Source organism: Protopterus annectens, chromosome 5.part0, assembly GCF_019279795.1.
Source record: "Protopterus annectens isolate FY-2018-M chromosome 5.part0, PAN1.0, whole genome shotgun sequence".
Lineage (NCBI taxonomy): Eukaryota > Metazoa > Chordata > Ceratodontiformes > Protopteridae > Protopterus > Protopterus annectens.
In genome coordinates, this window is record NC_056735.1 from 647,195,070 (window position 1) to 647,208,990 (window position 13,921).

General features: G+C 37.4%; 1 protein-coding gene across 1 annotated transcript in view; it reads right to left on the reverse strand.

The window, feature by feature from the left end:
- Window positions 1-7,377: 7,377 nt before the first annotated feature.
- LOC122802727 (acetylserotonin O-methyltransferase-like) overlaps window positions 7,378-13,921 on the reverse strand; it is a 301,004-nt gene continuing 294,460 nt past the window's right edge. The window contains exon 8 of the mRNA XM_044072489.1: window positions 7,378-8,424. Within this exon, the coding sequence (XP_043928424.1) occupies window positions 8,192-8,424 (233 nt within the window). The 3' untranslated portion in view covers window positions 7,378-8,191. The remainder of the gene's footprint in view (window positions 8,425-13,921) is intronic.

Sequence of the window (13,921 nt, forward strand, 5' to 3'; positions counted from 1 at the left end):
ATGCGTAGAATGGGCATGCCTTCGTTGAAGGTTGGGCATCGAGCTGGCACCTTAGCACCCATAAAAAATCTACTGCCAATCATTAGCGGACTGGAGTTCTGCTGTGGTGACCCCCTAACCAGGAAAAGCCAAAAGAAGAAGAACATCATCATATGTTAGTAAAACACACAGATGCAAAAGTCAATGCCTTACACGAATGACGTGTACCACTACAGTTACTACACAATCACCACACATAGTAAGCACTTCAGTGATTTGGTGCATAACTACAAAAGCAGCATTAATATGCTTTTCTGAGCCCCAATATTTTTGTGGCTTCATAAATCATTGGGAGGTACTTCTAAGGGATTCTGAAGGTCTCATTCATAAGATGGATACTAGGCATATGCTTGCCAGGGCAGTCATACCATGAGTATCACCTCCCCTGGAACAGTGATGGCAAAAATATAGTGATATGTAGAAACATCACATAGAGGTTAAGGAGAAACAGCCTCTTTATTACAGTAAGAGTTCTTGTTTTGCTGAGTCATTGCACAGGTGGCCTGGAAAATATTAGAACACATATGCTTTCTTGTGCCATGGGTATGTTCTGCTCATTAATACTTTGCTTTGTCCTGGAGGAAGGCATAGTGAAAACAGGATAGGCTGCCAAACTATGTATGTCACACCCACCAGGCAGTGGAGTAATTGTACTTGTAGGATGCCATTATTATCTGTGCTTAAACTGCACACTGCGCTAAGCATTTTGTAAACAATGTTATTTTATATTTTTTTTTAATTTTACTACTTCACCATTGCTTACTTCTTCATTGGTTTTGTAGATTGCTAATTTGCATCCATTTCTACAGTGCTAATGTCCTAAACTGTGCTAGTTATCCACAAGACTGTAATGTGTATAATACCTTTACTTCACTTGTTTATTATAGTAATGAGGACGATATGTTGTAGTTGTTCATTGCCTGTGCAAATTGTTAGTTGTTAACCATATTATCTGTGCTGCTGTCATAAACTGTCACTTATCTTTGCATTTACATTATTGTATTACAACTGTACTTCACCTGTTAACATACCTCTTAATTGTCCAGATTTTCACAGAATGACCAGATTTTTGTCTCATATTTTCAGTCTGTTTCCTCATAAAATGTATGGCTTTCTGGGAAACCACTGAGGATTGAAGTCACTAATTAATGACATGGGTTTGATTTTCAGATTCTGTATTCTTCAGAAAATGCATACTAACACAAATCCTATTATTCTAGTAACCTTCAAAGTTTGTAAGAGCAATATTTTGAATATGTCCTTATTTTTAAACATTTGTCCCTCCATTATTTCTTGCACTAAAACATTGAGAGGAACACCTGTTAACCACAGCAATGGCTACTTTTTTGTCTGACTAATCATTTTTTGTCTGTTTAATAATTTTACCATTGCTTTGTTGTTCACTAGCTGTAAATATTGGTTTCTATCCATATTCTGTGCTACTGCCCCTGATACTGTACCAGTTACATATTCCCCTGGTGTTATCCTCAGTTGTATAGTAACTATTCCCTAGCCACTGATTTACATTGTTGTGCTGACTTTTGTTTTTCCTTCCATGATCCGCCTTAGTAAAGTTTAATAACATCACACCAACCATTATATTTGCATTCTTATATATCCTCTTTCTTGTTGTTTTCATTTTGTTGTTTTACTTTTCTACTTTTATTTTTTTCTGAAGGATTGGCTGTTAAATAAGTAGGAGTGAGGCAGTGGCCAGCCACTACACTACACAACTGTCACAGCATTGACCTCTGTGTCCCCGACAGTCATTGGATGTGCCTTTCTGCAGACTGAAAAAGGCCATCCTGTGAAAAGTGACAGAGGGTGATCATTACTGGCTTACATTTCTGCTTCTTCAATTGGTGGCATAGTGTCTACATTTGAGAGAAGCACAGATTGCTCCATCTGGGTCATCTAGCATGATGTTCAGTGACTGGTTAGGACCAAGCTGGATTGGTGGTGCAGTGCCCAATGTGGCAACCTGGATGACCTATTCATGTTACTGGTATAGTCATATAGAGGCCTGAATCTGACCATAAGGCAATCAGTTGTGGACCCAACCCAGATGTCAGCCATTATGATGACTGACTTTTGGTGGATTTCTTCTCTGAGAGAGCTTGGCAATCATTTAATGCGCGTGTGTGTGTGTGTGTGTGTGTGTGTGTGTGTGTGTGTGTGTGTGTGTGTGTGTGTGTGTGTGTGTGTGTGTGTGTGTGTGTGTGTGTGTGTGTGTGTGTGTGTGTCTGCTCCAGCTTTGACTCCTGTACCCTCCGTCGCTTCTACCCATAGCTTCACCATGATTATTTTCCAATCTATCCATCTGTCTCTCATCCTTGGTTATAAGTCAAGATGAACAAGTGGGATAGTTTATTTATATGCTTTATTACATAGAAATACATCAGGATGGATAGCAGCAACATAAAATATAAATGAACCGATTAATTGACAGACCATTACATACGTGTATGCTTACATCTCAACAGCTCTCTACAAAATGGCAGTCTGGCTTGCACGTGCTCTATATTTATACACATGTGTAAGCCCATGTAAAGCTTCTTAAAGGTATACATACATACTGATCTACATCTTCCCTCTTTAATAAATTGCCCACAATAAGGTGACATTTGAAAAAGATATGCAATTGCATAGACACTAACAAATACGCACAATGTTCATATCCAAGTTGCCGTGTATCTGGAACATGGTCTGGAAATGCAATCTGATCTAGTGATATAGCAATAAGAACTGGGTTTAGCAACAGAGATCGTCAATGGTGAACAAACAATTTCTAGAATTTGGGGATTCTTCTCAGGAACAGGGATATTCACTGGAATGTCCTCTGGAACTGGAACGGTGGATAACTCACTTTGAGATCTAGAGTCTTTCTCACAGATATGATACTGCAATATGGGCTCGCACACTGGGACCAAATGTTTCTGATTCTGCCTCAGTTCTACTCCTTGTGATTACACAATGTACAATCTCAGATCTGGACATACACCTTTCACGAATCCAATCTGATCAAATCCTTTGGACATTTACATCCTCACTATCTCCCCTTTTTTTAATTAATTGAGCAGTTTGCAGGTCTTATCATAATAGGACTTCTGGGATAAGCACTTCTTCAATATATGGACTTTTACTGATCTGTTGTGCTTGACACATGGAACCAACAGATTACTGCAAATTGGTAGTGTGGTTCTGGTTTGTCTTGACAAAAATCTCTGTGCAGGTGTACCAAAATGTTTATCAAGAGGAATATTTCTGAGATTCAAGAGATTTAGGAAAACATCACTATTGTCTTGTTTCAACTTCTCTAGCAATTGTTTCGCACTTTAAACCACTTTCTGCCAAACCATTTGACTGTGGGTACTCATGGCTACATGTAACATGAATAAAGTCCCACTCTTCAGCAAATCTCTTGAACTGCTGGCTTGTAAACTGCAACATTGTCAGAAATAACTTTGTGCGGACTACCATGGACTTCAAAATGATGTGTCAACTCTGTAATTACAGTATTGGATGCTAGATTAGGAAGTAGGTCAATCTCAAACCAATTTGAATAGAAATGCTCTTTCCAGGACTTTCTTGAGGTTTCTGTCATGCTCAGCTTCACCATTACCTCCTATTAGAATATCATCTGCTATAATAGCACACTTATAACCAGAAAAAAATATGCTCCATTGCACGCTGGAAGACTTCACTGGCAGAATTTATCCCAAATAGCATTCTCAAAAATCTGTACCTGCTAAAAGGAGTACTGAAAGTGGTTAGCAATGAAGATTTTCAGTCAAGCAAAAATTGCCAAAATGAACTATTTGCATTTAAGACAGAAAAAAAACTGTGGTATTTGGCATAAGAGCAGCGACTTCTTTGACTGTATGCATTGGATGATGCATCTTTTCAGTGCCTTGTTCAAATCTCGTGGATCAATACATATTCTGATATCAAGATATATGTTTTTTGTCATATGATTTTATGTAAACATTATGTATTAATTGGAGCTTTTCTCCCTGGGCCTTGGCTGAAAAAGGACCTATGTCCAGTTGGACTTTCCCGGTAAACAAATGTAAAATAAAAATAAAATAAAATCAGAGATTTTCTTATGAGCTACCACCATGGAAGATACTTATTGAGTATGTTCTTCTACTGGACAAATCACACCTTGTTGCACCATTTTGTCTGGCTTGGTTTTGGTTCTGTTCTGCATAGCTACTGCAACTTTCTAGGCTGGTCTGACAACTGGGGTGATAGCTGGGTCTAACTCCATGGAATAGACAACTGGGAGTTTTCCTATTTTGCGAAAAGATAAGCATAAGTAGAGAAAATAGACTGGGAGAATTAGAATAGTGGTCTTTTAAGTTTACATGGTTGACCTCCTTCTTAGATGAAAGCAGTCCCATTTTCAAACTGTCTCTGAGGCCTAATAATGACTGTATGTGTCCTTTGACCACATAACATTGCAAGTCATAGCTGTTCCCAACAGAGTAACATGAAAGCACTATCGAGTCTTCAGTTTGAATGCCTTCACTATCATAAGCATTAAGCTTCGCACACTTTGCCAAATCAAGCTTCTCACCAGCACATACTCTAGCAAATATTTCTGCTGACATAACATTGCATTTTGATTCTGTATCAGCTTTGAGCTCTATGGAGCTTCCAGTTATTTGAACAGTAAAAATACCTCATTCTTTGCCCATCAATCTACTGTATTGACTGTTTCATTAAGCACAGACACACCATCAATGTAAAAAGTAGGTCACAGTTTTGCTTTCCAAGTTATCAACTTGTCTTTTGGGATATTCTCTTTTAATAAAAGAATGTGCCTCTTTTGATTTACAAAACTTTTGGAAACATTTCCACATTTTACATCTGTGGCACTGCTGACCAAAATCTAAGCACTTTTCTCTTTTTGATACATGATTTCCACCACAATTATGACAGTTGTCTATGAGGCTAGCTGATGGCACATGGTTTGAGTTTGCTGACTCACCCTTGTGCTTCACTGAGACTGTGTGCACTCTGGAATTTACTAGAAAGCTACAGGGATGCCCGGGGACATTTACAGGGTTCATAGTTGCTGCCATGTGCTTGGTCCTGTTTCTTTCAACCAAGTGCTGCATACTATCAACATTGGCCTTGGAAGATACTGGGATACTGGACGCATGCATTTCTCATTTGTAAGCATATTTGTGTGCTTTTCTGTGAGATCCTGTATCTGACAACTCCCCGTGGTTTTATTCAAATTTAAGTCACTGACATGAAGCAAAGTCTTTCTCACAGTATCATCTTTAGTACCACACACAGGTCTGTCTTTTATCAATGCATCCCTTAAATCACCAAATCTGCATGTTTTAGCTTTGTTTCATAAATCAGTTATATATGATGCAAAGGATTGCCCAGACTTTTGATTCATTGTGTAAAATAAGTGTCTTTCCATTGTAATATTCATCTGGGAGTTACACATTTCTAAAAATTTACGTTTAAGCACACAGGGTCTTCCCTTGATTTAGCCGGTACCACTATATGATGGTTTTCCCCCTCTCCTGCAAATACAGCAGGTGCATACACAAATGAATGCTTTCTTGCTATGACTTCTGAATCAGCTATGTTAAGCAGAACAAATGTCTTTGTACATGCATCTTTATCAGAAAATGCAACTTGTATGAAAATATCATAATCTTGCTCAAACACTCTCCAATTCTCTACAATATTATCAAAGACAAGAGGACCTGGTTTTCAAAATCCGTCTGCCATGCCAACAAAGTATGCTGAAGCACACTGAAAATATGGCCCTTGTAATTATATATGAACATGCACATACAGCCAGTACTTGTAAGTACATTCAGATACACAATAAACTCTTTAAAATACTGTTCTTTGCGAAATAAGCTTTGAAATGGCTGCATTTTGTGAAATAACTGTACTGTAATACTGCACAAATGTGCAAACACTTCATACATCTTGGATATCTCGAATAGCTTTAGTTAATGCAAAAATGTAGCACATAGTGAAAAAATGCAGCTGTTTTCCTTGTTTTATACATTTTATGCAATTGGGACATTATTTCAAATATTTTCATAATTATTTTGAATATTTTCATCAATATGTCGCAGTTTCAGACATTTCATTTAACTAGAAATTTGTTTTGAGTGTTCCGAGTGCTTTGTTTTATATTCTTTCAGCAAGAAATAATTTAAGCATGTTTTAGTACCTGGAATTCATTTCTGACCTATTTTGCAAGTTATGCATGCAGTAGGGATAATCCATTCCTGTATATAACTCCAACATTAACTGAGTGCCTTTTGGTCTTGATCCTGTCTGGATCCCATTCTGACACCATGTTGCTCATCCTCTGTTATAAGTCAAGACAAACAGGCAGGGTGGTTTGTTTATATGCTTTAATACACAGAAACACATCAGGATGGATAGCAGCAACATAAAATATAAACAAACTGATTAACTCACAGACCATTACATACATGCATACTTACATCTCAACAGCTCTCTACAAAATGGCAGTCGGGCTCACACATGCTCAGTATTTATACACATCTGCAAGCCCATGGAAAGCTTCTTAAAGGTGTACATACATATTGATCTAAACCTTCTTTTAAAAAAATAAAAATGCAACTGTTCCAAAAAATAATATTATTTTCATTCCCCTTCCCCATACCATTCTTCCCTTTCCTTTGTCCTTATCTATATTACTCTGCTTGCTCTTCTCCCTTTCTGACTATCCCATCACCCCATTTCCTTGCCATTTATAAAATAAAGCAAGTTGTCACATTGTTGTAAAGCCCACCTATTGGCTCATAGCTGTGCCCATGTTGCTGCCATGTAGTGCTTCAATGTGCTTGTGAGCATACATCATGTTGGGTACTCTACCTGTATACCAATGTCATTAGGTCATATGTCCACTCATAGCATGGCCCATTCACTTGTATGTGACTGCCTTTTTATTTAATGTATGACTTCATTATACAGCACTTTCCTAAACATGTCCATGCCATGTGATCAGTCATGTATACCGAATTGCCTTCAGGCCACATTGTGCTACCTCGGTCATGCTATTTATCGCAGATCAGTCCTGTTAAGATGCTTTCATTACATCCCCAATATATATTTCCAGGCAGCACAAATGATTGAAATGGTGAAATTGTGGATGTTGTGTAATTAAACCCAAGGCAGAGTTTGAAATAGGCATAGAAGTCAAAATAGAAAAATAAAGATAATAATCAGAGGAAAGAAATATGTCCGAACAGTTATAGATTCACAAAGTCTCAAAAAATTATTAGATAAAGAAATGCATCAGGTAAGTTAGATAGCCAGATGACATTCTTTCCATATGGTCTGTTTATTTTGCATGCAGCAGTATCTTCAACACATTTTCAGTTATTCCAATGCAGTTCAATATTTCCTGCCTCAGGTGTTAAACAACAGAAAACACAAAATTTTATTTGATTGACCAAAGCAAGGAAATAACAGTTTATTTACTAATGATTTGTCAAGTAAATATAATTCTTTAATGAACAGAATTGTTATACTAAGTATAATAAGCACAGAAGTGTTCTTGATTTTTATCCATCAGTGAAGCAAATGGTAAGTTTCAGATTAGCAATGCAGTCTGCTGATCTTTTTTCAGAACTATTAATAGAAAGGTAATATTTTGCAGATTAGCTAAAGTGCTTTCTTATCAGACTCAGTGCTTTTGCAACTTTATCACTCATATAAAAAGTGAATAGCACTCTGAAAAAAGTAAAAAAAAAATATGAAGATTACTGTTTAATGACAGATCTTATACAGTTCTATATATCATTAACTTTTAAGTCCTTGAATAATGCATTATCAGTAATTAACATGGCTTTACAAAAGATAGCCATCAATTGCAAACCAGACACTATAGTGTGGTTGCAAACTGCAAAAATAAAAAAGGATCAAACACAAAACAGGTATGATAATAATATTTACAAAGTGCTCTACATTACATAACGTTTCTATTCTTTTGCAGCATTTCTTCACTGGATTGGCATTTTAAAATCTAAATTATTGTTTCACTTGTGTCCCTGTTCATCTGTACTACTATCCCACATTCAAGAAGCATTACAACTGAACTGAATCATCTCTGTGTTAAATTAATAAACTCACATATTCAACATGGTCCAGTTTCTATTGGTTTTCTAGCTAGAATGGCATCATACAGCTTTCCAGTTCTTCTTGTCTCAATGTTCTGAAATCCAGCCATTATAAGCAGTTTGCTATGCTCAGATAGTGTCCTCTGTTTTCCAACTGTGGCAACCTGCATCACAAGAGAGTACAGCTGACTTTGAACAGGCCCACTTTTGTCTTCATTTAGGAAAGTTTCAATTATTAGAACAGCTCCACCTAAGTCAAAAGAGGAGTTAAAGCAGCATACAAGTAAACAGGAATGTTTTTAAAAGCTAGCTTTAAATAACCATTTCACTTTCAGCCTCATTCACATGTTATTTATATTTAAAATTCTTTATTGGAATGTTCTGTACAATGCACTGTATATGCAAATAGGAGGTATTGGGTGTTGCTATCTATCTATATCTATATATACATCTTCAGCCTACCTTACTGATTGTTTCTCTTGTCCCACCTTGTAAGTCGAGTCAGGCCTTCCCGCTCTGTTCCCCCTCGTTTTGCTTGGGCTCACTTCACTCCCCTACCCTACCCCCATTCCCACCCACCCCATATCAATTACATATATACTTAGCAACCAATCAACACACATCCCACTCTAAGCCCATCCCACACTCAAATACTCAATCAACATAAACATCATGCTGTTAACCCATCCCACCTACCTCAGTTAACAAACACTTTTTTCAACTGTAGTACAACCAGCTTCAACTCAATACTCCGAACCCTTTCTCTCCCAGATCCTATTCTGGTACTTCTATATTCACCAAACATTCACCAGTGTCACTAATACACGTCACTGTGTTACCACTTCTTTTTTCTCACTATGTCTCATACTACTTCTACATCTTACACCATTACATCCTAATCAATCAGTACCAAAACCCACCTCTTGTACAACTATTCATCTTCCTAAACACAACTCCTATTCCACAATATCTCCTAGTCTTTATTCCATTAACACATTATTATTCTTCAGACATACACTCCTATCACATACACAGCTAACACTACAAACTACACACTTCATAACTCAGTTCAACTCTAAGTATAAACTGCTTCAACAACACTATTCAAACAGTACATCCACACTTCCCCAATGGGGAGACATCCACTCCAACTGAGGACCCACTCCAACTACCTTCCCACTTCCCAAACCTCATAAATCCCTAAAGCTCACTACCATTAATATACAAAGTATCAGAAACAAAATTCCAGTATTCCATGCTTGGATAGCACATTCCAGACCCAACATAATTGCCATAACTGAGACATGGCTAAAACCATATATAAAAAACACAGAGTTCCTCTCTCCAGGTTTCTCCTGCATAAGGTCTGACAGATTCCACAAGAAAGGGGGAGGAGTTGCTCTTCTTTATCCTAACTCTTTCACCATAATTCCTTACCCAAACTCCATTCCCCAATCCGCTGCAGCTGAACTCATCATTGCACATCTAAAACTAAATTATTTTAAAAGTCTGTGCCTGATAGCCATTTACATCCCACCCGGCAACAATGTTTCTGTCTTAGAAGAAATACTAGCCTGAACCTCAAATAATATCCACAGTGAAACTATAATCCTAGGGGATGTCAACATAAATTGGCTAGACCATAAAAATCCTTTTCCAAATGCTTCCATCAACCTGTATAACTTCACTCAGCTCAATACTACCATAACCAAGCCTAGCAATAACTCTTAACATAGGCACTTTACTTGACTGGGTCTTAGTGTCCGATCACAACAAAATTACATCTGCAGGAACTCTACCCTGAAATATCAGCGACTATCTGCCCGCCTGTATAACAAATGCCATCTCTTCAACCTTACATGAGCACTAGAACAGACCCTCTAGACAGCTAACTAATTTCAACCCCATAAGCTTCAATGAAACATTAAGCAAAATCAATTGGAGCATTCTAAAGTATTTGCCTCTAGATGAAGCAGTTGAATTTTTCAATTCTCTAGATGAGGCAGTTGAATTTTTCAATTCAACTTTCCTCAGTATACTCAATAGAATGGCTCCCCTCCGGAATAAGAGAATCAAAGCAAATCATGCAATTTGGCTTTCTAGAGACACAAAACAAATTATGAATACCAGAGTCCAAGCATGGAAAAAATGGCATAATAGTAAAAACCCCATAGAGCTCCAGCTTTTCAAACAACTCCACAATCAAGTAAAGTTTCTAGTTATGAATGATAAAAACAGTACTACTACCATCTCCAAAACAAACACAACTATAACCCAAAACAGTTCTCGAATTCAGTCTCCACTCTATTAAACCCTGGCACTAAAAGCAATCCTTGCCCAAACCCTGACAGAACCCCTGCTGAACTAGCTACTCTTTTCAACTCCTACTTCATAGACACTATATCCAAACTTGCTTCCACCTTTCCTATAGCTACTCACAACAGCAACCCCACTTCTATAAACCATATGCCAGAAAAGCCTTCCCACCAGTCTTTCTCCTTCTCTCACATTCCCATTTCCACTATTTCTAAACTCCTGCTAAAACTCAAACCTGGTAGTACCACCCCAGACAGTTTATGCCCAGAATACCTTCAAATGTCTGCCAAATCCAATGGCTACCCCATAAGCATTCTCAGAAATAGATCTATCCAAGAAGCCTATGTACCATCCATTTGGAAGAAAGCGTATATCATACACTTACATAAAGGTGGTAATAATTCAGACATCTCAAATTTCAACCCTATAGCCATTCTATCTCCTATTTCTAAAATAATGGAAAAATTTATTCAAATTCAACTCATGGATTACCTATCCCAAAACCAATTACTTTCCATAACTCAGCATGGATTCCGCCCTGGCCATAGTACTATAACTGCTCACCTATCCTTCCTAGACACTGTTAACCACAGCCGCAATGATGGTAAACTTGTCTCCGCAATCTTTCTTGATCTCTCTAAAGCTTTCAGCATGATCTCCCATCATCTCTTCCTTTCTAAGCTCTCACACCTTGGCTTGTCCACACTTATCCTTAACTGGTTCACCAGTTACCTCTCAAACAGACAACAGTCCACCAAATGGTTGTACTCTTTCTCTCCTTTTCTCATTACTTCTACCGGAGTTCCCCAAGGATACACCTTAGGTCCCCTCCTGTTCGGTATTTTTATTAATGACTTTCACTCCATTCTCTTTCATGTATCTGTATTTCAATACGCGGATGATTCTACTATTATCTTCTCTGGTAACTCTGAAAATGAACTTCTAACCATCACCCAGAATGCTTTCTCTATTACCAAAACCTGAATGACAAATAATCACCTCGCCCTCAACCCAAATAAAACAAAACTCTTGCTCTTTACCCCCCAAAAAATGTACCACCATTAATAAATTAGATTTTATCATTTTCTCCTCCAACAAGACTGCCTTAGAGGTAGTTTCCCATACTATGTCATTTGGCATAACCTTAGATGACAACTTAACTTTTCACCAACACATCCACAACACCATCAAAAAACACACCAAAAACTCGGTACCCTCTACCGACATAAACACTTTTGAAACTACTCTACTAGAAAAATACTTGCCCAAACCTTTCTCCTACCTTCTCTCCTCTATCATGCTCCCATTCTGACAAACATCCAATCGTCATTAAATAATAAAATGGAGAGCTGCTATAACAAAATTGCTAAATTCGTTACTAGAGCAAAATATTCCTCCCACCACTGTCACTCAATACAATCCCTGAACTGGCTAGAACTCCCATAACACCTAACCTAATACAACTAGCCACAGCACACAAATTCATCTATAATTCCTCCAAATGCCCAGCCCTGGCTTCACTTCTGACTCTTTATCAACCAAACCATTTGCTAAGATCTGAAAATCAATCACTTATCCAAGTTAAGAGACATAAACTCCCTGTAAGCCAATGCCCCGTCATTCAAAAAATCACTCTACCAACATCTCTCATCTCATTGGCTATGCCCTGCACCATTCCCAGTTCCTCAGTCACCTGATTACTTACCTGACTCATCTCTCAGATACCCACACTCTTACACTCTTCTTCACTCTCCCTATTGTGCATTCACCCTCAATCACAGCACAGTGTGCCTCACCTTGCTTCACATGGTGTGTAAAAATTGTGGAAGTGCAGATTATCATTATCTGTCTGATCTATTGAATACCTGCCAAGCACCCAAGTCTTCCACAAAATGTTGCTATACATTGCCTATGTTACTGTGTCACTTCTGACTTCTATATTATTCTATTTTATATTGTTAAATGCTGTTACTACTCTTGTATATTGTTAAATGCTGTTAACTCTAAATAATCTATTAATTATGTACATTTTTTTTTTGATTTTTTGGAGCTTTTCTCCCTGGGCCCTCACTGAAAATGGTCTCATTTCAGCCCAGTGGACTTTCCTGGTTAACAAAAGCAAATAAATAAATGTATTTATTTTTATTTATTTATTTTACATTTCTTGACTGGGATTTTCCATCTGAGCTGATAGCCGTTTTTCAGCAGAGGTACAGGGAGAAAAGCTCCACAAGTTAACAATAAAAGTAATAAGAGTAATACAAGTATAAAACATATAACATTTCAAATTGATAATAAAAACAATAAAAAAAGTTTTTTGAAAGAGTTTAGGTTGTCATCATCATAAGTTTTGTTTAAAAAATAGCTTAGCTAAGGAAGGTACAGTAAGTCAGGTTAATATAAGTGATATGAGATAAGTATATGTTTAGATTGGGTGAAGAGTAAAATATGTACATAAGGTGGCTAAAGAGCTAACAGATATACAGAAATTAGCACCAAAGACAGGCAGGCAGTGGGTTGTGCTAAGATAGGAAGACAGATTATGGAGGGTAAATACAGTGGCAAGACCAGTGACTTTTAAGGTATTCTTTAGCGGCTGATTTAAATTCTTTGAGGTTCTTTTAGAAACCTAATTTCTAGTGGTAGTTTGCTCCAAGATATGGTTGGATAGTAGCTGTAGATGTTGCAACCAATTTTGTTCTTGGGTTTATGGATTTGTAGTAGGTCTTGGTCTGAGCTTTTAAGAGTACTATATGGAGTATAGAAGGAGACTACGGGAGATAGGCTGGGACAGTATGATGACTGATACAATATGGAATGGATAATCATAAGCTGAGAGAGGAGAAGCTGATGGGGAAATTCTAGATAGTTTAAGTTTTTTTAGTGAGAGACAGTGATGGGATTTATAATTTTGTTTTGCTGAAAATCTGGCTATTTTCTTATAGGTAGATTCTAACTTAGTTCAGAGTGACGAATTGAGATTTGTGAGGATCTAAGAGGTGTACAATAGGCTTGGCAGCAGATAAGCATGGGAGAGGGATAATTTTGCTTTGTTAGTGAGGAATTTCTTATTTCTGTATAAGAGGCCAAGATTTTGGTGAGTAATTCAAATTTCAGTTGGTCATCAATTATGACGCCTAGAAGTTTTATGGAGGTTTCAACAATGATAAGTGTGCTGTTAAGAGAAAGTATGGAAATGTGGATTTAAGGTGGTTTAGGTTTTTGGGAAGAAAATGTAACCATTTTTTTAAATTATTTTTTTAGGATTTAGTATAAACAAGTTGTTGGAGAGCCAGGTTTCAACAGAGTTAAAGGAAGACTGAGTAACTGATATAAGATCAGAGGGAGTGTCTGCAATAGGGATATCTGTGGAGTCATCAGCGTATTGGACAAGGGATGCCTGAGGGCAGGAAATGTAGAGTAGGTTAGTG